The sequence below is a fragment of the Poecilia mexicana genome, unplaced genomic scaffold (assembly GCF_051168715.1).
Source record: "Poecilia mexicana isolate PSO_F unplaced genomic scaffold, ASM5116871v1 scaffold_13, whole genome shotgun sequence".
Classification (NCBI taxonomy): Eukaryota; Metazoa; Chordata; class Actinopteri; order Cyprinodontiformes; family Poeciliidae; genus Poecilia; species Poecilia mexicana.
This window is the reverse complement of record NW_028263382.1, coordinates 4,629,961-4,656,813: the sequence shown is the minus strand read 5'-3', so window position 1 is coordinate 4,656,813 and position 26,853 is coordinate 4,629,961. Positions and strand designations below refer to the sequence as shown.

At 44.9% G+C, this 26,853-nt stretch overlaps 2 protein-coding genes across 2 annotated transcripts; one reads left to right on the top strand and one right to left on the bottom strand.

The window, feature by feature from the left end:
* Positions 1 to 1,330: 1,330 nt before the first annotated feature.
* LOC106933923 (calpain small subunit 1-like) lies at positions 1,331 to 8,847 on the bottom strand. Its single transcript, XM_015013467.2, has 11 exons — positions 8,699 to 8,847; positions 7,771 to 7,828; positions 7,647 to 7,683; positions 7,274 to 7,366; positions 3,506 to 3,563; positions 3,350 to 3,414; positions 3,203 to 3,271; positions 3,053 to 3,131; positions 2,865 to 2,981; positions 2,184 to 2,242; positions 1,331 to 1,623 (listed from the first exon to the last, which is right to left on the bottom strand). Exons 2-11 carry the CDS (start codon positions 7,815 to 7,817, stop codon positions 1,597 to 1,599), a joined length of 651 nt encoding a protein of 216 aa, XP_014868953.1. The 5' UTR covers positions 7,818 to 7,828; positions 8,699 to 8,847; the 3' UTR covers positions 1,331 to 1,596.
* Positions 8,848 to 11,952: 3,105 nt separating this feature from the next.
* Positions 11,953 to 23,331, top strand: tmem87a (transmembrane protein 87A). Its single transcript, XM_088011500.1, has 21 exons — positions 11,953 to 12,180; positions 12,618 to 12,687; positions 12,762 to 12,853; positions 13,424 to 13,534; positions 13,609 to 13,683; positions 15,659 to 15,706; positions 15,810 to 15,833; positions 15,912 to 16,008; positions 16,134 to 16,195; positions 16,820 to 17,003; positions 17,467 to 17,566; positions 18,003 to 18,096; positions 18,223 to 18,302; positions 20,484 to 20,590; positions 20,658 to 20,716; positions 20,786 to 20,889; positions 20,961 to 21,037; positions 21,731 to 21,792; positions 21,883 to 21,935; positions 22,029 to 22,059; positions 22,879 to 23,331. The coding sequence occupies exons 1-21, from the start codon at positions 11,953 to 11,955 to the stop codon at positions 22,918 to 22,920; spliced, it is 1,800 nt and encodes a 599-aa protein (XP_087867626.1). The 3' UTR covers positions 22,921 to 23,331.
* The last annotated feature ends 3,522 nt before the right edge of the window (positions 23,332 to 26,853 follow it).

Here is a 26,853-nt window from a genome sequence, read left to right as displayed (position 1 = left end):
GCTAGACAGTAAAAAATAGCAAATGTATTCATAAATATAAATTTCTTGCTTCAAATGACCATTTATCTAGTTATCATATTTAGAATAGAATGTTACAAAATAAATACAACAAAAACAATAATTACATAATATAAAAGTGAAAAACATCTAATAAAATATTAATAGGAAAATAAATCCTGAAAAATTAATTAAAAATTAAGTATTCAGCACCTGCACAAATTCTGCTTTTCATATATATATATATATATATATATATATATATATATATATATATATATATATATATATATATATATATATATAAAATAAAAAATTCCCCTCTCACCCTCCGTGGGTGGTCTCTCTCTCTCTCTCTCTCTCTCTCTCTCTCTCTCTCTACCAGAGGCCTGGGAGCTTCAGGTTCTCCTCCAGTATCTTGGCTGTGCCTAGAACTGCACATTTCTGGACTGAGATGTCTGATGTTGTTCCTGGGATCTGTTTGAGCCACTGCTCCAGTTTGGGGGTGACTGCCCCGAGGGCCCCGATGACCACAGGCACCACGGTGGTCTTCACCTTCCAGGCCTTCTCCAGTTCCTCTCTGAGGCCCTGGTATTTCTCCAGTTTCTCCTTTTTCCTGATGTTGTGGTCACTTGGTATTGCTACATCCACCACAACGGCTTTCCTCTGTTCTTTATATATATATATATATATATATATATATATATATAAATAAATAATAGTACATATTATTTATTTACTTTATTTTTAAAAGTGTTTTGCATGTGCTATTTGTTCCTGAAAACATGCATCTTTAAGTTAACAGTGTTTACATGTTTTTGCTCGACATTGTTTATCTCTGATAAATATGAACAATATGTATGCAATAATATTAATAAAAAATATCACAAACATGTAGGACAAAAAGTAGCATTAAAATATCCCATTTCTCATGATAATAAAAAATAAGGTAATAACTCAGACTGAACTTTCCATTGTAGTTGAAATCAGGTGGAAGTTTTCATGTTTAATTTAGATGTTGCTGTTTTTAGAGTTGGAGTCTGAAAACGGCTCCTGGAGGAGGAAAGGGATTAATTCCTGGAGAAAAACACCAACATGCTCCAACATCAGGATAGCAACATGGAGAGAAATTAAACTAATCAGATGAATCATACTCTTGGATCCTTCATTTACAGGTTGGTTCTGGATAAAAACCAACACAGCATCAGTGAAGAGATCAATGCTCTGATTAAACATCTTTAGAAGGAACTGAAAATAATTAATTATTGAACATTAATAACAGGCCAGACGGTTATAACACTTCTGGTTGGTGTGTGTGGAATAAAAAGCAAACTCACAGGAAAGAATTAAGAGTTTATTTCCAGTTGGGTCACTTTAAAATTTAAAACATTGAGAATTTTTTCAGACTCAGCATGAAGATCTTTCAAATCAAATACAGACATCAGTGCAACAGAGATGCTATAGCGCCACCTGGCAGCAGAAGCAAAGCTGCACCAAATCTTCTTTGGTCCTAGAGGAAACGTTTTGTTCAGTTGGTCCCATTTCTATGGCCGTAGAGAGAAAACCAGGAAGAGCAGGAGAAGTTTTCCCTTCGCTGCTTCAGGAGTACATTGTCAGCTGGAGCCACTGTGAGACAGAGACAGTTGGTGTTCAGACTCTCTTCACCTGATATTCTGCATGAAACACGTCTGGATACAGAAAACCACAGTAAAATAACTCAGGAATAAATTTCCCCTCAGTTTTGCCTCATGGGCAGCACAAACGCTGGCAAAATTATGGCTGAATTGAACCATATGCAGATGATGCACAGCTTTATGTTAGTTAGGGTTTAACTGATACTTAAGATGGGGGCGAAGAAGAGGTTAGTGGAGAAAATGTGGCCCCATCAGATATATTCAATAACAGCATTATTGTTAATATTATGACGTTTTTCTATTTCAAACTTTACAGGAAAAGCTTTGAAATGTTGAACTCTGCAGGAATGATGAGCAGAATTAATGATGATGCTTCAGGAGAAAGAATGACGATCTAAAGAACGGTTTAACAACCAGAAACTTTAAATAATTCCCTATAAATTACTCATATGCAGCTGGAAGGAAATGCAATAACATTAACCACCAGCAGGCGGTCCATCAGAACAGAACCCTCAGACCCAAGATCAAATCTAAAGCAGAGCAAAGTCGAACCTCCTTGATGTCCAGGTCGATGGTGCCGCTGTCGTCCTTATCCAGCGTCTTAAACGCTCCTGAGAACAAACACAACATCATCATCATCATTTTTATCTGTTAATGCTGCAGGGAGAAGCATTTTAAAGACATGTTTTTATTTCTTCATGGAGGAAACATTTCAGGTCCTTCAGGGTCTGGAAGGCTGGTGAACTTATCACAATCAACTTTATAGAAAATTTCTAGACAGTTTCTCTGACGCTTCATGTTATATCAAATATTTTTTGATGCAGAGCTACATGGGCGCTGTTTGTAAAGTTACAGTCTAAAATTAACAGCAGATCATGAGAAAAAAGAATGGAGGTTAATTTCTCAGTCATATTTTCACCATGTTGTTCATTCATTTATAAATAAATACAAATTTTTAAATCAAATATTTATTTAACAAGCTCAATATTTACCCTGAAGCTAAATATTGAACTCAATATATAAATGTGGGGTAAATATTTAACTTGCTAGCCAAGTATTTGGTAATATAACCCAAATTATTGCTGCTAACTTTTTACTGTGTAGCTTTACAAACGGCAGTCCGTACTGCATTTTTAAAAAGTCAACCTAACAGAAGTTTCACCTTAAAATGAATCTTTTGGATGAAATAAATGTGAATAAACCCATAAGCAGAGCTTCTTGGGAGTAACTTACGGCACATGGCGTCCAGCCGCACCAGACAGCCGATGAAGTTATCAAAGTCCATGTCTCCGTTCTCGTCGCTGTAGCGGCGTATGATGAGTTTGTAGAGCTGGTCGTTCAGAGGGAAACCTGGAACCAGCAGTGGAATCAAAAACCGTTCTCAACATTTCCCGATCATTTAAGCTGGCCGGGTTTCACACCTGCAGCCTGGAAGGCGTGCGGCAGCTCCCTGGAGCCAATCGTTCCTGAGCGGTCCTTATCGTGGGACAGGTAGATGTTCTGCAGACAGAACCAGAACCATGAGCAGCTTGCCACACCCAGAACACGCCCCTGACAGCGCCGCCGCCTACCTGCCATTTCTTGATGTTGTTCCACAGATATTTAAACTCATGGAAGCCCAGTTTCCCTGTGCTGTCGCTCTGCAGGGGGTCGGGTCAAGGGTCAAAGGTCAAATTCAGAAGCAGGAAGAGAGCGAAGCCTGCAGGCTGAAAGGATACGTCCATGACAGCGACCATGCTCCTGCAAGACTCGATACTGAAGCCATCAGTCTTCAGGTTCGAATCTGAGGAGAAACAAGAAAACAGAAGCTGAACTCTGACCTCTGTGGAATGACAACCTGGCAGCTGGTGCTGGAGAGAAGGAAAAGTTCTCACGCCTGGAGATGACTCTGTTCAGGATGTCCTTCAGCTCGTTGGGGCTCACCTCCATGTCCTGCTCACACACACACACACACACACACACACACACACACACACACACACACACACACACACACACACACACACACACACAGATGATCAGAGGCTCTGACAGGAAACTCTGTTCTCCTGAAGGCACCGTTCTCACTGGGAGACAGAGTGGTGGCAGCATCACGCTGAGGGAAGCTGCAACCTGAGGCTGGTATGGTTGAGATCAGAGCTGATTCATGGGTTAGAATGGCCTAGTCAAAGTCCAGACCTGAACCCAGCTGAGAATCTGAAAACTGTTTTCCATCGAACCTGCAGATGTTTCAGAGGAAGAGGAGATTCTGCATAGTTCTTCAGATGCCTGCCATACTTTTCAGATTTCTATTATAGTTTCTGGAGACATTGTTTTGGATTCCTCGAAAAAGGAAAACAGAGGAATCAGAAAATCCAAAATGGCCAACAGTAATGCTAAAGTGTTCATGAGTCAAGTTGACATCAACATGAAAATGTCAACAAGTGTTGGTTATGACAAAATAATCATCTTCTTTGTTTCCTGTAAAAATGGTTTGATTATTTCTATTTAATGTTATAAACATTAATGTGTTAGCTCGCAGTTAGCATGAAAGAAGTTAGTTTGTGATGTTAGCTAGCCAACTTCGTGTTTTGTTTATTTCAGTTCCAGGGTGGTCAAAAAGAAGACCAAGGTCAGAGGTCAATCTTCAATAAATCAGAACAAAAAGAAAAAACAAAAAGTCTCTGAGCACAGTGGTTCCCCCAAGAGGCAGGGAGGGTCAGAGGTCATGTTCAGATCATACAAAGGCAGACATCTTTTTTAATCAGGACATAAATGTGAAATCAAATAAATAAATACATAAACGTTTTTATTTCATTATTTATTATTACTATATTAATCCAGCAGAACCCAGTAATCCTAGGTGGGTTCTGTTGGGCACAGTCCAGGCCGTTAGCTCTGATTGTTGCAGCTGCTTCCTGCAGCAGAACCGCACCAGGATTTGGGTTTCCACTCATAAACGGTGAGTCACAGCCAATCTGACTCAACCCGGTTCGCCTTCTCTCCTCTGATGTTCTGCCTCTTTCTGACTCACCACTGGGATCAGAACCGCAGAGACACAGAAACACCCAGAACCACTCCCCCTGTTGTCACCGACAGCCAGTCTGGGACAGGTCTGCAGCTGAACCTGGTTCTTTAACAGAACACAACTTTATTGGCTTTTTCTCAAACTAGCACTGATAAGTTCTTGTTTCCTAAACGCAGCACAGATCTTGCTGGCTCCACCCACCAGAAGCTCAGCTCAGGTGACCATCAGACAGAGCTGACTGGTTGAACTGGTGCACACACCCCAGCTGATTCATACACACCCACACACACTCACACACATAGTATGTAAAACAGAAGCACATAAAAGGTTACTTGCATTCCTCAAACAGGACTTGAAGTTCCACAACATGCTCTGCACTGCTTTACTTTTAAAGACATGCAAATCGCAAACAGTGAAAACAATAAAGTCTGAGAGGCCTGTTGGGGGCTTCTAGAACAGTCCAGTATGCACTAACAAATGAGGATGTGAAAAATGTCCTCATTCTTTCCAAGTGTCCTGATATTGAAGGTGCATTATCAAAAAAATGTCCTGATATGTCATGAAAACAAGTACACACACAGAGTTGTTTGGCAGCGCCGCCCTGCCAAGCAACGTCAGGAATGCAGCGAAACGCCCTGCAGCCAGACAGAGTCGCATGCTGCCCACATATTGGGACACTGACGGGTTCTGGGGCAGAACCAGAACCTCCAAACCCAACTTGGCCGTCCCAGTGAGAGCCACCTGTCTTGGTTTCTCTGACATTAGAGAAGTTTTGAGTGGATTGTTGAGAATCTGATGGGATCTGTGAGCAGAACCGGTTCTGGTGGAATGGAGTGGGCGGGTCGGTACTGGTTCCGGAGGAAGGGAGGGTGGGTTGGCAGGCAGATGGGTGTGGTGAGAGGTGATGAAGATGCTGACAGCTGGAGGACAGTTCAGATCGGCTGGAGACAAACGGCAGCAGGGAGGAGTAAAGCTAACTCCCAAGCTCGTCTCAGAGCAGATAGCGCTTCAGCTTCAGCTCAGGTCAGAACCAGAAACTGGTTACAACCTCCACTGGAGGCTGCCCCTTAAAACGATTTTTTCCTTCCAGCAAACTTTTCCTCACACTTTTTATCACACTAAATATAGTTTAGTTTTATTAACCTGTCATCCTGTGGTTCATATTTTATTTTGAAGCTCACTGATTTTCTGGATTTAATTCCAAAGGGAAATTAAATGTCGTAACTCAGGTCATTGCAGTATCTGTAAGGATGATGAGGCTGTGGCAGGAAGGCTCTCCAGTAGCTGTCAGTATGGCAGTGAATCTGAAGGGGCCTCTGACTGAAGACCATCCTGACACGCTAACAGCTCAACACCAGGCAGCAGAGACATGAAATAGCAACATGCAATAGATGACATCTTCAGCTTTTAGCTAGCTCGGCTAATCCACCTCCTTTGCTTTTGCTGAATTTCCTCTGGGGTTAATATTCATTCATTCATTCATTCGTTCATTCATTCATTCATTCAAGTTCTCTGTCTCTATGGTTAGAAAAACTCCAACGAACAGCCAATCAGAGGCATTGTCCGTTATGATCCGCCTTCTGTCTCTAAGCAAACAATACCTTGTTGCCATGGTTACACAACAACAAAACAAGTATGATCAAAAATCCTTCCAACTGAATCCAAAACCAGAGGAAATAAATGTCCAATCAGGAACAATTCAACCAATCAGAGCCAGGCAGCCACCAGGAGGCGCTATTCTAGAATTCATTCTATTAAACAAACGCAAATGAAGGTGATGATGATGATGAGTTCCCCTTCATCCTGCAGAGACACAAGTGTTCCCATGACAACCAGGAGATCAAATCTAGAAGTTTGAACCTCGGAGCTTCCTGTGAACTAGTGGTTCTCACCAGCAGCAATACTGACAGACTTTAATGCGCTCATTTTGATTAATTGATGACACCGATTTTAAAATGTTAGAATTTTTTCTGCAATTAATATTTTTTTGTTGTTTTTTTACAAAAGCTCCAGCCAGAACCTTTAAATTTGTGCGTTTCTGATACGCCTGTAAATCTGATGCACAGCCACAAGCTAACAGCAGAGATGGAAGTTGCTGCTCTCAACCCACTGGGGGTTAATTTCTGCTTCTAACGATCTGATTGGATGATGGAAATGACAATAGTTGTGTTCAAATTGAGCTAAAAGGAGTTAGCCTATCAACGGAGCTATGCTAGTCCACCTTTGACCTCATCTTTATTTATTCTAGAGGAAAATATGTTCATGAACTAAAAATGTTGCTTGTTTTGCTGATTACAATGTGATCAAATAATTACAGGCTAATGAACTTCTTTATACATGTCAACAATCCCATCACTGGTTTATACTCAAGTAGAAGTAAAATTGTTACTCAGTAACTGTAACTACTCAGAACCTGGTTCAGAAACGAAGTTTCTGGTTCATTAAGGGTTCAACTCGTGGGACTCGTCCAGAGACTCGACCAGCTAATTGTAACAGGTCCTACAGTCCTACAGTCCAAGACGGTTCTGTTCAGACCCAGAGACTCGTTCAGACAGAACCTTGGAACCAGATCTGGTTCTAGTCCTGGTCGGAGCTGCAGGTCACGAAAAACCCGATAAAGTGTGATGAAACTCACGTCTCCGGCCAGCTGCTGGAAGACCTTCCTGAACTGCTTCTCCTCATCGTTCTCGTGAGCCTCGGCGTAGTTCAGAGGTCGGCGTGGCGGCGGCTGGGGGAAAAAAGCAGCCTGTGTGAGACTGAGGGAGAGCAACAAGGCGCTCTCTGTGAGCCGGCGCCTTCAGCTCCAACATGTTCCGAACCCAGAACAGTCAGGGAGGAAACTCAGCCCTGAAGCATCAGAACTCCTGCAGCTGTTTACTGCTTATCTGACCTTTGACCTCATCTGCCAGTATGTAGCTACATGAGGCCTCTTCACCTCATCGTCAAACAAACATTGCCTGCAACACATCTCTCTACAGCGGACCCTATAGACTGCTGCCGGTACTTACTGGGTCTGAGGGTCTGAAGTGAGACGGGTCGATGTTGCTGTTGGACGGAAAAACAGGAAACAGTTAGCTTAGCATAGTGAATGGAAACCACTGGAAACCGTTAGCCTGGAACGCTAGCTTTCACCTCACAATGTTGATGATGCCACCGATCAAACTCTTGGTCAGAAACATGTTGAGAAGACCTGAGGAGACAGGAAGTGCATGAACGCTATGCTAACTGCATCATTACAAACAACCCGACAGTTGGATCAAACATGATGGTTCTACACTGAGCAGAACATTATGACCACCTGAGAGTTAGACACTGAAACATAACATGGACCGGATTGTTCTGAATGAATCCACTGGCGTTTTATGGGCTGAGCTTAATAACTTGTTGCTGCCACCACCGTACTTCACAGGTAGGATGATAGGATGGTTTTTCCTCCAAATATAACGATGGTTGTTATGTCCAAGCAGTTCGGTCTCATCAGACCAGGACACCAGAGATGAAGTCATGGCTTCTTCCTCTCTGATCGGCGTTTCAGCCCATGTCGGTACCAGACTCGTTTCACTATGGATCTGACTATGAAGCTTTTGGCTGTCTTCTAATTCTCCTCCTCATATTGTTGGATGATTTCCTTAGAATTTTTATCCACAAAAAGGTTGTGAATCAGCCAATCAGAAGCTGATAAATTCATGACATCATCATGTGGGCTTTTACAAACACTTTCAATTATCTGTGGAGTTTAATTTCTGAAGGATTCATATATCAGGAAGTTGAGTCCATGGATGATGAAAACTGGAAATCTGGCTGCTTGTGAGGAAAATATGGCATAATAAAGGCTGATTGATGTTGTTTTGGTAAAACTGATTTCTCAGCTGCTTTGGCGTTAAAACGCTGAGATGTTTTGGACCTGAACTCGTCCAAGCCGTCTCCAGTCCAAACAAACACTTCCAGCTACTTCCACCTCCCTGCAGATCGGCTCCTGTAACTTTCCACCAGTGGGTGTGACGCTCCTGATGGTCAACAACAGAGTAAAGTTTAAAGCAGGACGTTTTCTGGTACTTACAGAAGGTTGGAGCTTCAGGAGGAAACCAGGACCAGAGCCGGAACCAGGACACGGAGCTGGAACTGCAAGGGACAGGCAGACTGCTGGAGACGCTCCCAGAAACAGAGTCCACAAAACCAGGCAGAGGTTCCTCCTACCCTGACGTCACCGTTAGCCCCGCCCACCAGCTGCGCCCAACCCATCCATGTTACTACGCGGATTAAACATGTTGCGTTCAGGTCCAACAGGAAAAGCCAGTGTTTTCGTTCATGGCATAATGCTTTAAAAATGTGTTCATGAAGATGTTTATGTTTTAAATAATAATTTAAACCTAAAATAAAAACTAAATAAATATGATATTTAAAGGACTAGCGTTAAAATCTCAATATTTTAATATAAATGTGTTTTTTAAATAGGAATTTATCACTAAATACATTTTTCTAAAATTTTTCTCATTTATCTTGAGACTTTCCATAACAGCAGAAAACAATATTTACCAAAACTGTGAAGTAGAGCTTTAAGATTACAGCTGAGTGCTAAAATAATATTTAATCATTTAAAATATAAGGTATTTATATTTTCTATAAATATGTCATATTTATAGAAAATACATATAAAACATTTATTTTATTGAAATAAAAATCAGTTTTTATGTGCCAGATTACATAAAACTGAAAAGATGTCCAACATTATCCAATTTTAATAAGTACTCAGTGAATGCAGAGAGCTATAATATTTTAACAGGTTAACATTAATACATTCTGTCTCCACACAGCAGACAGCAGCAGATAATGAAGTTATTGTTAGGCAAAAAGCCTGATATCCAGTAAGCTCAACATGTTCATTCAGAAAGTTTACAGAAAATATTCAAACCAAAACACCTTTAAAAAAGGAGCAGTTTTAACAGTCAGACTCTGAATAAAAGTGGTTTTATTGTAAATTTCCTTCAGTGAACTGATGAACAAACAGAAACGTGTTCCTCCGGTCCTGATGGGCGCGTCCTGCTCACAGCTGACGGACCTGATCCAAACGGAACCAGTGAGCCTAAAAACACCCTCCTCTCAACCCTGAGGCCAGTCAACGTTTGCTGCCCCCTAGTGGCTATATTTAGTGCCACAGGGCCACGCTGCACCTGGTGCCCCCCTTGGTCCTCTACAGCAGTGGCGGCTCCAGAATCTTTTTCTGCTAAGGGGGAGCTAAGCATTTTACTGAGGATGCTATGAGGATCTTTTTTTCTATAGTTATCAAAACACACGCATTAGTTTTGTTATTTTTCAGACTGATTTGTATTTATTTGACGCTTAGACGTCAGCACGAAGCCTTGAGCCATTAGCCAGATTACTTCCAGATAATATTACATTGTTTAGGTTAAAACAGCATTTATGACAAAGGGACACCGAAGTATTGACCCTTTGCAACTACATTACTCAATCAGTCGAAGCGCCATGATGAACGTCGGAAGTGAGAATCTGGAGTATTGACAGAGGAAGTTGTTTTCCCAGGTTGTTTCTGTGTTTATTCATGGTTTCTATTTCATATGCGTCGGTATTTACAGAAGCCTGAAACAGCTAGCTGAGAAACCGACCCGAACCTCCTCCTTCCTGACGAGTTGATCAAATTACCGACTTTTCCTGAATCCACACCACATGATTTATGTCATAAACAGCGTTTCCCCTGAAACCAGAGCAGCATTAAAAACCTACAGAAGACGAGGCCTCATGTTTTTTCCAAACATGCTAGGCTACCTGACGGCGTGGCATTGTTTCCATGGTTACTGATGGTTAGACGCTACCTTCTCCATCATGCGATATTTGATATCTTTCTAACCATACTTACTTATAAAGTATATGACCGTTAATCTTCTTGCCTTGTATAAAGTGTTCGCTGTAAATCCGCGGTTAAACCAAGAGCTGCCAGTCACCATGACTGACTGCTGCATCTTTCCTCATTAAAATAAAATGACAAGCTTGGTTTTGTGAGCATTTTACTGCGAAATCAACTAAAAAAGAGCGATATTAGGCTACCACAGGCTTTATACAGGACAGAACAGGTTTGGACATCCATCGTGGTGGAGAGAGTGACGTCACGTGCAAAGGGTCATGTTGTCAAATGTTTTATTTATTTTTTAAATTAACTTGTGTTTATTTAATTGCCTAATTAACCACTTGATTTGACTATCAATAAGTGTCCTTATGATAAAAAATGATATACTTACTACTGATTAGCTTCGTACTGACTAACATGTTAGTTTGCTATGATAAACTGTCTGACTTTTCCAGGGTGAGCTGTAGGACCCCCTAGCGCCCCCTGGCGCCACTACTGCTCTAAGCAGACAGTCAGGCTCATTCAGACTGACACGTTTGATCAGATAATAAAACATTGGAGAAAAACGATTCAGTTGAACCGGAGGAAACCAGAACCAGAACAAGTTTACGTCTCCTTTGGGTCAGCTCCAAGCAGAAACACAGGCACTGACAGTACTTTCTACACAGGTGTTAAACTTGGTCCACCATATTTATTCACCCCTCTGACCCCAGAATGACAGAAACAACAGCTGAAACCTTAAATAATATTTTATCAGTCAAATCAAATCAGATTTTATTTTTAAAGTGCCAGATTGCAGAAATGTGAAATGTTCAATATTATTTAATTTCAAGAAGTACTCCCTGACTGCAGAGCATTGTGATATTTTAACAGCTTGTTAATGTATAGCTGTCCTTCAGAGAACAACCCTGAACTATGACCGACAGGAAAATGAGCTTGAGCCCATAATGTATACAATAAATGCAGTTAATAATAAATGCAGAGTAGTAGGAGAAAGTAGTAAGAAGTTCAGTTTGTCTTCCAGTGGTTTCTAGCAGCAGATCAGGATAACGTTAGCTCGTCTATCAGCTTCATTAAAAAGGAAAGTTTGAGCCTCGTTTCTGACCAGGTGATTTTTGTCCCCATTTTTCAGATGAAAATGTGATGAACACTGAGGATGAAACATCCCAACAGGCTCAAGCAAACTTTCAGGTTATTTTTTAGAGATGTACCTCCATTTGTTTATAAAAACACGGTGGAGACAGAGTCATGCTGAGGGGCGGAGGGAGGTATTTAATCAGCAAAATTTCAGTTTTTCACCACAAAAATATGAGAACAAAACAGAAATAATATGACAGTAAGTGACACAATAAAGCAGAAAACGAGTTAAAATTTTTATGTTGCCATGGAACCTCCTACCTTCTCAAGGTCTTTAAAAAGTCCCACGGTCCCTGAACGCCGTCCTGTTCTTCATGTGCCGTCATCACCATGAATCCGGAAGTGTCCCGCTTGTTGTGAGCTGTCTCTCCGTTGGTCCCTTCTTCGTCCTGCTGGTTCGAATGGCGGGTTCTGTGGGTCCGGGTCTGACCGGCTCTGGGTTCTGCTGCTCTGCGGTGCTGCTGCTGCTGCTGCTGGCGGCCAGACCTGGACTCGTTCGGGCCGTTTCGGAACCGGGGAAGTGGACGGTGGACGTCGGAGTTGTGAGTTTCCTGTTAGCTAAAAGTTAGTGATGCTAAAAGGTTCCGAGGAGGAGAGAGAGTTCGGTTTCAGGTGGTTCTGGTTCGGTTCTACTGCTTCTTGGAGCTGATTCTGGGTCAGTCATTAAACCGAGTTAGGAACATGAACTGATTTGATCAGAACATGGCGAACATGGAAATGCGCAGATTAATGAGAATTTAACGACTTTCAATAGTCAGAATCGTATGTGTGACGTCACTAAGAGAGCAGCCGAACTCATGGACGGGTTACAGCCTCCAGAACCTCCGAATTCTATTTACAGGAACCGAACTTTGGATCTTTGAGTTTTCTTAACAGGACTTCAGTCAGGTTTGGGTATGGGCTTTGACTAGGACATTCTGCTGTAGTTCTGCTGCTGGGTTTGGTTCAGTCGGATCCTCTGGTTCTTGTTGTGTTTCAGGAGAACCAGAAGCCTCAGTACTTCGTCTTCAGGAAGACGCTGTTCAACGGTAGCAGCATCCACCTGCAAGGTGAGTTCTGACCCGACCCGGTCCGGGCCGACCCGGCCTGGCCTCTGACCCCTGACCCTCTGTGTTTGTCTCAGCTGTTCCTCAGAACTGCTCCCCGTCCTCGAAGATGGAGGTTTCCTGGTACCTGAGGAACTCCCACTGCTACAACGAGGTCTACAAGAAGAACGTAAGCGGCTCGGTTCTGATGGTACCGCCGGGTCCTGGTGGTACCGCCGGGTTCTGGTGGTACCGCCGGGTTCTGGTGGTACCGCCGGGTTCTGGTCTGGTGGTACCGCCGGGTTCTGGTGGTACCGCCGGGTTCTGATGGAACCGCTGGGTCCTGGTGGTACCGCTGGGTTCTGGTCTGGTGGTACCGCCGGGTTCTGATGGAACCGCTGGGTCCTGGTGGTACCGCTGGGTTCTGGTCTGGTGGTACCGCCGGGTTCTGGTGGTCATGCAAATGGAAACTATTGTGCTAGTTTTAATTTTTCTTGCGATGATTGTAACAGGCTAGCTATGCTAGCTGCAGCGTAGCAGAGAGCAAAGGGATGAGCAGCGCCACACGAGATTGTGATTGACAGCGCTAAGACCCACCTCCTGGCTCTGATTGGCTGTTTCCGGAACATGGTGACAGTTGTCACTAAAACATTTTATTAAGTTCCTGCAGCTTTAATCTTGTTATCCAGGCACGTTGCCTTCAAGTGTCTGTGTTTCTGTAGGATTTTATGGCTCAGTTGATGTTTGTGTCTCCTCCCAGCTGAATCCAGAGATCTACTTCAACTCGGTCTTGGTGGTAGCAGAGGGGGGGTCGGGGGCCTTCACCAATCACACCTACAAGCCAATCAGCTGCCAGATAAAGCCCTACATTGTGAGGACCGCCGGATGAGCAGCCGCCGAGTCGGAGACGAAGACGCAACTAAAGCTGTTTGCTTCGTGTTTCAGTTCAGCGTAGCGGAGTTCGACCTGCCCGTGGCGCTGAAGAACCCGCTGCCACCACCATCATCATCGTCAGCTCTGGTGGGTCCAAAAGCAGCAACATTGATAATGTCACCGCAGGAACGCCTCGTTCTGTCTGGGAGAAACAGGAAGAAACTTTGATTCTCATCATTTTTTCTTTTTAAGTTAAATTCCTCAAATAGACTTTAAATATACAAATTACTCAAAATTAAACCTGAATTTATTTAATTAAAAATGCTTTAACTGTACTTCTGTAGCCAGTACATACGAACTGATTAATCGCTGAAATAATAATTAATAGGGATGTGCCGATCAGGTTTTTTCCTCCCGATACCGATACCGATCACCCATGAGGGCCGATACACCGATACCGATCACCGATACCGATCACATAATTATTATTATCATAAACACTACCGGTTACATTATGTGGAAAAAGGAACCATGAATTCACCTTAATTTAGACAAAAACTTGTTTTTAATAACTTTTTCCAAGAAGAAAACTAAACAAAACAGGCATTGTGCAAATTGTACTGCTATTGATAAAACTATCTTTAACAGACTGATAACATATGAAGGCTCTGAAGAGGCTAAATAATGCAAAGAGCCAAAATAAAACCTCTCAACATTGCCAAAAAGTTCAAGTATAAAACTTAACATTCAAAGGCAAAAACAGGATCCATTACAATAAACAATCCAGAGTTACTGAATGAAAACTTCCTGTTAGCATGGCGGCTAGCTGGTTACTGCTAGCTCTGATTGGCTGTTTCTGACTGAGCGGAGTAATTATGCAGATCAGGGAGGAGATCGATTATTTTTTCAGAGATTATCTGTCTCATGTTAGGACAGCGAAAGTTTTAATACGGATGTAAAATGTATTTTTTAAGTTAGATGCTGCAGCTTTAAGCAGGTTCGGTGTGAGAGTCACTACCAGGTGGAGCAGAAGCGAAGCTCCGTCTGTCAAATATTACTACCTGTAGCGTAGCAGCGGTTCAACAGGAGAGCAGAACCAGCGTCTTACATCGCAGCTCGAAGACTTAAATAAGTTTCCAGGTTATTTGTTTAGCTTTCTGACCGTCATGCTAATCCGGTGATGTTTGTAGCTGTGCGCTGCTTTACCTGCTGTCTGATCCTCCGTATGTCTTTTTTACTGCAGTGAGCCTCGATGTAGCCAAACTCCGTCAAGTATCTCATTGTTTTTATGCCATATTAGATTCGTCGTGTTGATGAATTTTGACCTGCTTCAATTTTCCGCCGCAACACGCAGCAAACTTCCCCATTCACTCAGTGGTTATAGTTCCACATCGCTTAGGATTTGTTGCTGCGCGTTTGCGCAGAGTGAAGGAAAGAGGAGACCAGCTGCACAGGCAGGCTGGAAATGAGATGCAGGTGATCGGTATCGGTAAAAGAGACAATGATCGCCGATCACCGATCATGCACTTTTTCACGGAAATCGGCCCGATTGTGATCGGTGACCGATCGATCGGCACACCTCTAATAATTAATTTAGTTATCGAGACCTGGAGGACACAGACAGCTGAAGAAACAACTCGGCTGCTGTTGCCTGGACGACGTCAGTAAACTAATTTCAGTGAATCTGTGGTTTCCTCCAGCTGAGAGAGAGAGAATCATTCTGCTGTTCTCCTGATGCCTTTTCACGACCAGAACCGAGCCGGGTCCAGCTGCAGAGCTGCTGACACTCGTCAGGACTGTAAAACAGCAGCATAGATTCTGTGACCTTTAACGTAACTCACGGTGACCTTGAATCGACCTTTAAAAGGTTAAAGTTGTGCTGCTGGAGGCAGCAGAAACCCTGGCTGCTGTTTGGACCCGACCCGGTTCTGGATTGGTCAATACTTTAGCCTTGGAGTTGAAACCGGACCTGTTGGACCAGTTCACAATTCAGGTCAACAAGTTCGGTTTTTACCTGCGGTCAGTGAACGCATCGTCACTGAGTGTGGTTCTGGTTCGGCCGTATCAGCCGGTCCAGTTCTGGTTCTGAACTCTAATGTTGTCTTTCCATTCTGACTCAAAGGAAAACTCTGGGAGGAGAAGGAGGGAAGCTAAGAAACCAGAACCAAAGGTACGGCCCGGTTCTGTCCGGTTCCGATCAGAGCCGTTTGGACCTGTGGTCCAGAACCTTCATGTGAACTCAACTGATCTTCTTCTTCTTCTCTGGTCCTCAGGCTGCTGGTGGCTCCTCTAATCAGGTTTGTTGGGTCACCAGAACCGGGTCAGGGCTTGTTGCGGGGTGAAAGGTCAGGGAGCTGACCCTGTTTGTTCCTCAGAGCGACTTCGACATCGTGGCCCGGTCCTGGGAGGACGGACCCTACATGTTCATCATCAAGGTCCAGAAGACCGGAACCGGGCCATGGAGACTGCAGCGTCAGTACACACACACACACACACACACACACACACACACACACACACACACACACACACACACACACACACACAGAGTGTTTGGTCTCTTCCTGGTTGAACTGGTTCTGTGTTTCTGTTTCCAGTTCAGGTCAGCATGAAGGGACCTCATGGCTTCATCTCAGCCACCGAGTGGCCTCTGATGGTGGTGAGACCCCAACACACACACACACACACACACACACACACACACACATTGAACATGTCTCCTGGTTAAGATGTGTATAAAATCTCAATTTATTAATTTATTTAGCAGCAGATAAAAACATCCCAGCTTTTAAAATTTATTTTCTGTTTATTAAATACATTTTTTTAAACCTTTTTTACAAAATCCACGTGCCAGAATTATCAGAAGAAAGCAAATCTGTCTGAAACATGTTTTAGTTTATAAAATATATTTAGAGTTAAGATCTGAAACATGATGTCATCAGACTTCCTGTCTGGGTTATAAACGTGACTGGCCTCAGAGGGCTGCTTTCGCTGGAGGTATGTCCAAAATGGGTAAAACGGGAGAACATTGAAGCAAGGGGTGAGCCAATTACTCCTCCTGCTAACTCCTCCTGCTAACTCCACTGGCTAACTCCTTTTAACTCCTCCTGCTAACTCCTCCGTCCATCTCCTCCTGCTAACTCCACTGGCTAACTCCTTTTAACTCCTCCTGCTAACTCCTCCGTCCATCTCCTCCTGCTAACTCCACTGGCTAACTCCTTTTAACTCCTCCTGCTAACTCCACTGGCTAATTCTTTCTGCTAACTTGTCTGTGTCTCTGCAGTTCTACATGGTGATGTGCATCGGTTATGTGCTGCTGGCCGTGCTGTGGCTGGTTCTGTCTGCTTGCTACTGGAGAAGCCTGCTGCGGATCCAGTTCTGGATAGGCGGCGTCATCTTCCTGGGCATGCTGGAGAAAGCCGTGTACTACGCCGAGTTCCAGAGCATCAGCTATGAGGGCTTATCAGGTAGCCTGTTAGCCAGGTATCATGTCAGCCTGTTAGCCAGGTATCATGTCAGCCTGTTAACAGGTAGCCTGTTAGCCAGGTATCATGTCAGCCTGTTAGCAGGTAGCCTGTTAGCCAGGTATCACGTCAGCCTGTTAGCTAAGTATCCTGTTAGCCAGGTATCATGTCAGCCTGTTAGCCAGGTATCATGTCAGCCTGTTAACAGGTAGCCTGTTAGCCAGGTATCACGTCAGCCTGTTAGCTAAGTATCCTGTTAGCCAGGTATCACGTCAGCCTGTTAGCTAAGTATCCTGTTAGCCAGGTATCATGTCAGCCTGTTAGCCAGGTATCATGTCAGCCTGTTAGCAGGTAGCCTGTTAGCCAGGTATCATGTCAGCCTGTTAGCCAGGTATCATGTCAGCCTGTTAGCCAACGTCTCCTCCTCCTGGTTGTACCTCCTGACCTGTCATGTGTCCTTCTGCAGTCCAGGGAGCAGTGGTGTTTGCCGAGGTGCTTTCGGCCGTGAAGCGGACGCTGGCCAGAGTTCTGGTGATCATTGCCAGTCTGGGATACGGAATTGTCAAGTGAGTCCAGCTGCTGCTGCCATCAGAAAACAGTGACCCCAGTGGTACAACAGAACCAGACCTGGAGAGAACGGGTCGCCCAGAACCATGAATCACTTCCTAGCCGGTTCAGGGTTCTGACAGCATGTATTTATTAACATGTCTCAAAGATTAAAATAATCGAGAACACTGCTGACGAATCCGTTGGGTTCTCTCCTGAACTTCCTCTTGTCCTGCATAGAGGATCTTTGCTGTGAGATGCCTCACTCTGGCAACTCACAGAAATCTGTTTTAATGTGTTTTAATTACATAAGAAAAACAAACTCAGTATTTTGCATCCAGAGTTGATGTTACGGATGCTTTAAGTTTCATGATTCCCAGATTTGTAGATTTTCTTTATTTCTACGCTATAATGACCTTTAACCCTGTGACCTTCTACCCCCCCTGTTTCTGCCAGGCCCAGGCTGGGTGCCCTGCTGCACAGAGTGGTCGGCGTCGGCCTGCTCTACCTGCTCTTCTCCATCATCGAGGGAATCCTGCGGGTCCACACGGTGAGTTATGACCCGCTGGCCCGGTTTCAGTGGCTCAGGTTCTAACCCGCTGGCCAGGTTCTGTTGGACCTGTTCCAACCCAGTTGTGGCCCGGTTCTGGCCCAGTCTAACCCATGTGTTCTGCAGGATCGGGGAAACGATGACCGGAGCCTGATAGTGTGTGACGTGGTTCTGGCTCTGACCGACTCCTGCGTTGTCTGGTGGATATCCTTACAGCGTCAGAACCTTCAGTCATGATTGAATCTCGTTTCAGTGTTTGATTTCTAATCTGAAAACTGAAAATAAGAAAAAGCCTCTGAGAACCAGTCAGCGACTGATTTAGCTTCTTTCTATTTATTTTCTCTCATCCTCCTTTCTCTTTCCTCCTTTATTCTCACATTTATCTCCTCCTCCTCCTCCTCCCTTTGTCTTCAGGCTGAAGATGATGTTCTTCTGGCTGCTATTCCTCTGGCTGTGCTCGACTCTGCCCTCTGCTGGTGGATATCCGCTACTGGACCTTTCCTTTTTAGCTGTGGAGAATCTTGCTGCCTCTTCTCTCTGCTGGTTCCTCATCTGAGATGGCGTCCTCCATGTTGTTGGCATCCTCCATGTTGGCGGCGTCCTCCATGATGGCGTCCTCCATGATGGCGTCCTTCATGTTGGCGGCGTCCTCCATGCTGTTGGCGTCCTCCATGTTGGCGTTCTCCATGATGGCGTCATCATCATGAAGAACGCCATGATGATGGCGTTCTTCATGATGATGACGTTCATGGAGGCGTCCTCCATGATGATGGCGTTCATGGAGGCGTCCTCCATGTTGTTGGCGTCCTCCATGATGGCGTCCTCCATGTTGTTGCCGTCCTCCATGTTTGCGGCATCCTCCATGTTATTGGCGGCCTCCATGATGATGGCGTTCATGGAGGCGTCCTCCATGATGATGGCGTTCATGGAGGCGTCCTCCATGTTGTTGGCGTCCTCCATGATGGCGTCCTCCATGTTGTTGCCGTCCTCCATGTTTGCGGCATCCTCCATGTTATTTGCGGCCTCCATGTTGGCGTCCTCCATGATGGCGTCCTTCATGTTGGCGTCCTCCATGTTGTTGGCGTCCTCCATGATGGCGTCCTTCATGTTGGCGTCCTCCATGATGGCGTCCTCCATGTTGTTGGTGTCCTCCATGTTGCCGTCCTCCATGATGGCGTCCTCCATGTTGTTGGCGTCCTTCATGTTGGCGTCCTGCATGTTGTTGGCGTCCTCCATGATGGCGTCCTTCATGTTGGCGTCCTCCATGATGGCGTCCTCCATGTTGTTGGTGTCCTCCATGTTGCCGTCCTCCATGATGGCGTCCTCCATGTTGTTGGCGTCCTTCATGTTGGCGTCCTCCATGTTGTTGGCGTCCTTCATGATGGCGTCCTCCATGTTGTTGGCGTCCTTCATGTTGGCGTCCTGCATGTTGTTGGCGTCCTCCATGTTGTTGGCGTCCTTCATGTTGTTGGCGTCCTCCATGTTGGCGGCGTCCTCCATGTTGGCGGCGTCCTCCATGTTGTTGGCGTCCTCCATGTTGTTGGCGTCCTCCATGTTGTTGGCGTCCTCCATGTTGTTGGCGTCCTTCATGTTGTTGGCGTCCTTCATGTTGTTGGCGTCCTTCATGTTGTTGGCGTCCTTCATGTTGTTGGCGTCCTCCATGTTGGCGTCCTCCATGTTGGCGTCCTCCATGTTGTTGGCGTCCTCCATGTTGTTGGCGTCCTCCATGTTGTTGGCGTCCTCCATGTTGTTGGCGTCCTCCATGTTGTTGGCGTCCTCCATGTTGGCGTCCTCCATGTTGTTGGCGTCCTCCATGTTGTTGGCGTCCTCCATGTTGTTGGCGTCCTCCATGTTGTTGGCGTCCTCCATTTTGGCGTCCTCCATGTTGTTGGCGTCCTCCATGTTGTTGGCGTCCTCCATGTTGTTGGCGTCCTCCATGTTGTTGGCGTCCTCCATGTTGTTGGCGTCCTCCATGTTGTTGGCGTCCTCCATGTTGGTGTCCTCCATGTTGTTGGCGTCCTCCATGTTGTTGGCGTCCTCCATGTTGTTGGCGTCCTCCATGTTGTTGGCGTCCTCCATGTTGTTGGCGTCCTCCATGTTGTTGGCGTCCTCCATGTTGTTGGCGTCCTCCATGTTGTTGGCGTCCTCCATGTTGTTGGCGTCCTCCATGTTGTTGGCGTCCTCCATGTTGTTGGCGTCCTCCATGTTGGCGTCCTCCATGTTGTTGGCGTCCTCCATGTTGGCGTCCTCCATGTTGTTGGCGTCCTCCATGTTGTTGGCGTCCTCCATCATGGCGGTCTGTGTTAGGTCTACTTGGAGCATTTGGTCCAGGTTAGCTGTAGCGTCTCAGTTTCATGATGAAGCTTCCTTGACCTTTGCCCCCACATCTTCGTGAGTCTGGCTCAGACGATGAAGCTCCTGAAGCTGAGGAGGAACGTGGTGAAGCTCTCTCTCTTCAGACACTTCAGCAACACGCTCATCTTTGCTGTCATCGGTGCGTGAATGCTTCCTCTTCCTCCTTTTCCTCTTCTTGCCTTTCTAAAGCTCTGTGTCGTTTTCAGCTTCAGTGATCTTCATCATCTGGACGGCAAAGAACTTCACCATGTCCAGGTGTCGCTCTGTAAGTAAGGAGACACCTTCTTGTCTGTTCGTCATCACCTCTCTAACGTTTTCATCCTTGCTGGTTCAGGACTGGAGGGAAGTCTGGATCCAAGACGCTTTCTGGCGCTTCCTGTTTTCCGTCATCCTATTGGTCATCATGTTCCTATGGCGACCGTCGGCCAATAATCAGATGTATGAGGCGTTCTGGGGTTGGGTCATGTTTTATTCTGTGGTTTTAAGTGGACTGTGTTTGTGTGTGTTAGGTACGCCTTCAGCCCCCTGGTGGACGCTGACAGTGAGGATGAGGAGGAGAAGGAGCCCATGATGAACGAGGCTTTTGGTCAGAAACCTTCATCGTTTGTCTTCCTCAGCCCTTCCTCCCAGCCTCCAGTGAAGCTGCAGTTTGTTATGAAGTGAAGTTTTAGCTTCACCTTTAACTGCTTCCTGTTTGATTCAGGGGATCACTGGTTTTAATATTTAATAAGAAATCAGTGAACTTCCCATGATAATCCCTATTAAGTAGTTAATATGTTTATAAAAGCAGCAGATGACTGAAGTCTTGAGGCTTAGTGTGTTTCTTATATGTTGAAGCTTGTTGACCGTCTGAGTCGAGGTTCTCTGCAGACTCGAAGTGGGCGTGTCTGAAGCGTGAGCTCTGATTGGCTGGCTCCAGCAGCAGAAATCTGACAGGAACGTTCATCAGTGGCGACTGCTTTAAAAAGATAAACTAGAAAGTAAAAAGGTTAAGGCCAGCTGAAGTCACGTTATGCTTCAAATGATAATTTTACAGTTTTTGTGGTTTCCATCCGGGTCAGACTGTAAACATCTGGTTCTGTAGTTCTGGATTGTTGCTATGGAGACCAGATTCTGCAGCTGCAGTTCCTACAGATTTATTACTGAACGGTTCAGCACAGACAGGAAGTGAACAGGAAGCGGACCAAACTTTGGTTGTGATCCACATTTATTCCTCCGGCGCCTTCAGCTGGTCCAGGAACTCTGACATGTTGAAGCTTTGCTGTTTGTTTCCCTTCAGAGGGGATGAAGATGAGGGGGACGAAGACCGAGACCAACGGGACAGCCAGACCCAACAAAGTGGTGAGCTCTGTAATCATCTTCATCACCACCTGTTCATCAGCTTCAGCTGTTTGCTAATCAAGCGGTTCTGCTGTGAACGTGTCGGGACAGGATGAAGATCTGAAGTGGGTGGAGGAGAACATCCCGTCATCGATGGCCGACATGTGAGTCAGATCCCGCTCAGTAACCCAAACCGAGCTAGCCTCCAGCTAACATCAAGCTAGCCTTCAGCTAACTGGCTCCTCTTGTTTCCACAGAGCGCTGCCCCCTCTGCTGGACTCAGACGAGGTCAGTTCCTGCTTCCTGGTGCCAGCTCTACTTCCTGGTTTCACTTCCTGGTTCTGGTATTCCAGTGTGATGAATGTTCAGTTGAGCCACTTTAACCTCTGACCTCCCAGAGGGTTACCATGGTTACCTGATGCACAGAAAAGACTCGGTGTTGTCCTGCATGTAAGCAGCAGGGGGAGCCAATCGCCCAGCAGAGGTGACTGGTTGCCATGGTTACATCATGCTTGTTGTCATGGCGATGACAGGAGGGCTGAGCTGCTGCAGCCATTAATGATCTGAGGACCAGAACCAGAACCCAGTACTGCTGACCGACCCGGTGGATCCGGCTGAGACCAGTTCAGATCCGGTCTTCGGGTCGTCTCGTCTTCTTTGGGTCGTGAAATGAAATGAATCCGTCAGCAGGAGCGTAAACTGCGTTTAATCATCGATGATGTCATTGATCCTGATTGGAGCAGACTCCATCAGTCTGTCCTCCATGTTGGTTTGTTCTGAATTAATCCTCTAACCAGCAGCCTTCATCTTGGGCTGTTTATTTTACTGATGATGATACGGAGTCAGTCAGGTAGACTCTGATTAGCTTCTCTGTTCTCCTGTTGGTGGTGGTTCAGTGTGAAGCATAAAGTTATTACAGGTTATCTGATGAAGATCTGCTGTTCATGAAACGTTATTAAAAACGATCAAACCGTGCAGGCTCCTGTCAGCTCTACAGGACGGCAGACAATGCTAACAGCGATAGCATGACGGCTAACAGGCTAACATCCCGGATGAATATGAACCAGATCAATGAATCAATGAATCATATTGATCTCTCTGTTTCAGGAAACTCAGACGACAAAGCTGGAGATGTCTAAAATGGAGTGAATCGGACGGAGGTGGAGCAGATGGAGAGACGGCCGGTGTTTCTAAATGGACATGAAGAAGAAATGGAGGAGTGAAGAGTTTTTAGGGTTTTTCTGTGATTCTCTCCTGGCTTTATGAGCTTCGTAAGCCTTTCACTAGGAGCTGAATTCAATCGTTCTGTGTATTTATAATAATCTGCTTTTTGCAGCGCGGCTGCTTGCTTCCATTGTTGTTGTGCAGCGGCGCCGCCCTGCTGGACGTCTGTCGGGTTTGCTTTTATGTTTTTTGCGTTGTGAATTGGTGTTTGGATATTTTTCCTCCTCTAAAAGCCAAAGGGACGAACCAGAGAGAGAAATCACGAGGAATTATTGACTTTTATTTTGTAAAGTTTGTCTTTGTGTTTCAACCAATAAAGTTTTCATTTTCACCTGATTCCTGCTGAAGCTTCATCCTACCTCCTCTTCCTCTGGACAGAACCGGTTCTGGTTGGGCTAAACATGGCCGCCCTCCTGACCCAAACCAACATGATGTCCGCCCGTTGCTCCACCAGCGCCATGGTAACCAGATTAATCCAGACACGCTGCAGATTCCAGGCAGGAATGATCTCGGCGGATCATCAGACCGCCTGGGAAAAGAAACTTTATGGAAAAACATAAATGATCTGATCGGAACCGGCAGGAAGCAGGCCGAGCAGAGCAACAGATCCAAACTTTATGGCTGGAAACACGAGTTTGTTTTTAAGTCCAAAAAGAAAATGATCTGAAAAATACTGGCAAAAATCTGCAAAGGAGGGAAAAGTTTGTTCTTGGCTCGGCTCTGAGGACTCCAACCTCTCCCCCTTTGCCACCTGTAAATAAAACCCAGTGTGTCTGACGCCCCCTGCTGGACGGCCTTCTGTAAAACCTCTTGGAACATGGAGGTAGTTTAGCAGACCCGCGTTTATGTTTGTGATGTTTAGGACAGAAAGTCCTACCATCTCCCCCGCCAGGCCAAGAGTTGTTGTTTTTGGATAAATTAAAGAAAAAAAGTTTTGTTTTTAATTTAATCCGGATTGAAAGCGTCTCTCTTGCTGTGATCGTTTCACTGGCGGAGCAAATGTATTTCTAAAAGATGAGTTTACAGTTTGCGTTTGGCAGAGCGGACCAATCACAGCTTCGCGCTGCTGCTGCTTGACCTGAGGTTGACCTCGGCGCGGATCGTTTGGAGAAGTCCACGTCAAGGTGAGTTTAAGACGAACCGTGTTAGCTCTGGGTGTGCAGCTCTGTGCAGTGGCCCAAAAAGTGGGTACGCACTGTATGCAACGCATGGGGGCGCTGCACTAGAGGGGCGCAAAAATTTACAGCATTTACAGCTGTTTGTGTATGAAATGATCAATAACAGAAGAACAGCGCTGATTAGGCGCCTCTCCTCCCATACAGGCAGCTTGGTTCCCCTTCCAGAACGAGCCGAGGCGCGTTTTCTTTTTAATTTGAGGGGCTCTGACAACAGGAAGCTAAAGATAGACGGCAGGAAAAACTCCGGAAGAGAGGGACGGAAAAAGATGTTGGAGAGACAAAGAAAAGCTTTTCAAAGTGGTTGAAAGACAGAAGGTAAGTAATGTCAGTGTATCAACAGGAGGGTTTTAGGTTAGCTTAAGCCTTAAGCTAGCCTAAAATGGCAGGTGGTTGTTGAACCGATACGGGACGCGATTTATTCCGTATTGTTATAAATATCGGATAGACACACCTATCACACACATCATCAATAAGTCTAATAATAATGACCAAAACAAAACACGGGAAATATTAAGTTCAGCTACGAACTGACGCTGTTGTCATGGTTACCTAGCGACGGACACTACGCCGCGGTGAGCTGCTATCAACCCGCGTCTTTTTAAAATGTCCACCTGATAAAACACCGTGCTTAGAAGCAAGACCTCCGCAAAAATACAGATGTGATTAATGGGGGCATTAATAAATGGGTCGGCGATATTCAGTGGCGCACAGAGGGTCAGACTGGATGGGTCAGAACAGCAGAACCTGAAGAACCTCAATGAAGAGACTGAGACAGAAAATGAATATAAATGGCAATAGAACAAATCATACAAATAGATCACTAGTAAATAATAAATATTATGAAGAGAAACCGTTTATTTTTTCAACATTAAAAGCATTTGTTAGGATTGTGTAGGAAAAATGTTTTATTTTTATAAATTCTGTTTTGTGGTCAATATTATTTCACTATGTTATTAATGTGGGTTGCCAGTTTGGATCAGGCTTCCTATCAAGCTATAAGAATGATAGAAAACTTGCTAACAAAATGCCTCAGACCTGCAGCCCATAGGTGGCGCTAGACTCAGGCTAACAGAAGTGGCTCTTTGGCTCACTTACATATTAAATGATGAAATATTGCCCTGTTTTCCGTTTCACTCTTTTTTAATTGCCCTGTAGGCAGCAATCTATACATTTATTATTATTGATACTTTAATTAAAGATGAGTTGTACAGGTTTATGTCATGGGGGGGATGACATGTTCATATACACCTCAGAAAGTTTGTAGTTTCTCCCCTGGCTCTATGTGAACCACAGGAATAACTTGTAGTCTTTCTTTCAGAGGAGTTGAGGAGCGGTGAGAATGATTTATATTTGTGAACAAAGAATTATGCGGCGTTTCCACCTCAACCCGCTGCCCAGCGTGTGGCGCTGTCTGCCCTGTAAAGTTCATGTCTGTGTTCCTGGTTGGTCGGAGCGTTAGCGGCTAACGAACCAGCGCTAACCTCATCGTGCAGGTGCAGGTGAGGAGCTTTAGCCTCTCCTCGATGTCACACATTACGCTGGTTTTATATTATTATTATTTTTCTGGTTACAGATGCACCAACCCACACCAAATGCTTTGTCCACGTAGCCAGAGTTGATGCGTGCGGCCGAGCAGAGATCTGAAACTCTCGTCCCATAAACTCCAGCAACCAAAACAGTTTCTGAGATTCTTATTAAAACTCAGCAGACATGAAATGTCAGAGCTGCTAAAGCCACATTAGCAGCATTGAATTAAATCTCCTGTTTGTTGCTCATCTCTGCTCAGTGCAGCAGATTTACCTCATCCTGCAGGGCCGGTCCAAGGCTGATGAGGCCTGGGGCAGAATCTGACTGAGGGGCCCCTGTAGCTGCTACAACATCAGCAGCTCTAGCAGCTTCTGTGTTACATTTAATCTGGGAGAGGAGGAGGAGTTTAACTGGCCAACCTAAAAACAATCAGCTATAATCCAGTTTATTCATTTGTATCTGTGAACAAACAGCTCAAACTCAAAGATTAAACTCGCAGCATCAGATTGTTGCTATGGCAACAAAACAATTAGCTATGAATATTGTTCTTTGAAGTTTTACAAAGTAAACCTACCAGCTCCTTAAAATCTTACATTTAAACGTTAAACAGTTTAAAATCTTTTAATTTAAGCTGAAAGCATTAAACCAAATTCAGCAGCATTGATCATCTCAATAAGGCTGCACAGTGGCACAGTGGGTAGAGCTGTTGCCTTGCAGCAATAAGGTTCTGGGTTCGATTCCCAGCCCCAGTCTTTGTGCATGGTGGGTTCTCTCTGGCTTCCTCCCACAGTCCAAAAACATGACTGTCAGGTTTGGTTGTGTCTCTGTGTTGCCCGGTGACAGACTGGTCACCTGTCCAGGTGACCCCACCTCTCGCCCAGAACGTCAGCTGGAGAGGCAGCAGCTCCTCCTGACCCACTAAGGAACCAGCTGTTAGAAAATGGATGGAATATATTTTTGTTTTGGCTGCAAATTAAACATGAACCAGTCGTCAGTCCAACTTTCCACCTCAACTTCTCTGTTGTTTTTTAATGAGTTCATTTTCTCTTTACCTTCTAAAAACTTTTAAACATTTAAAATAAAGATGCAGGAAATGATAAAGGTGTTTTTAGCTCTCGGTGAATTTGGTAGAATTATTAATGAATATTTTTAA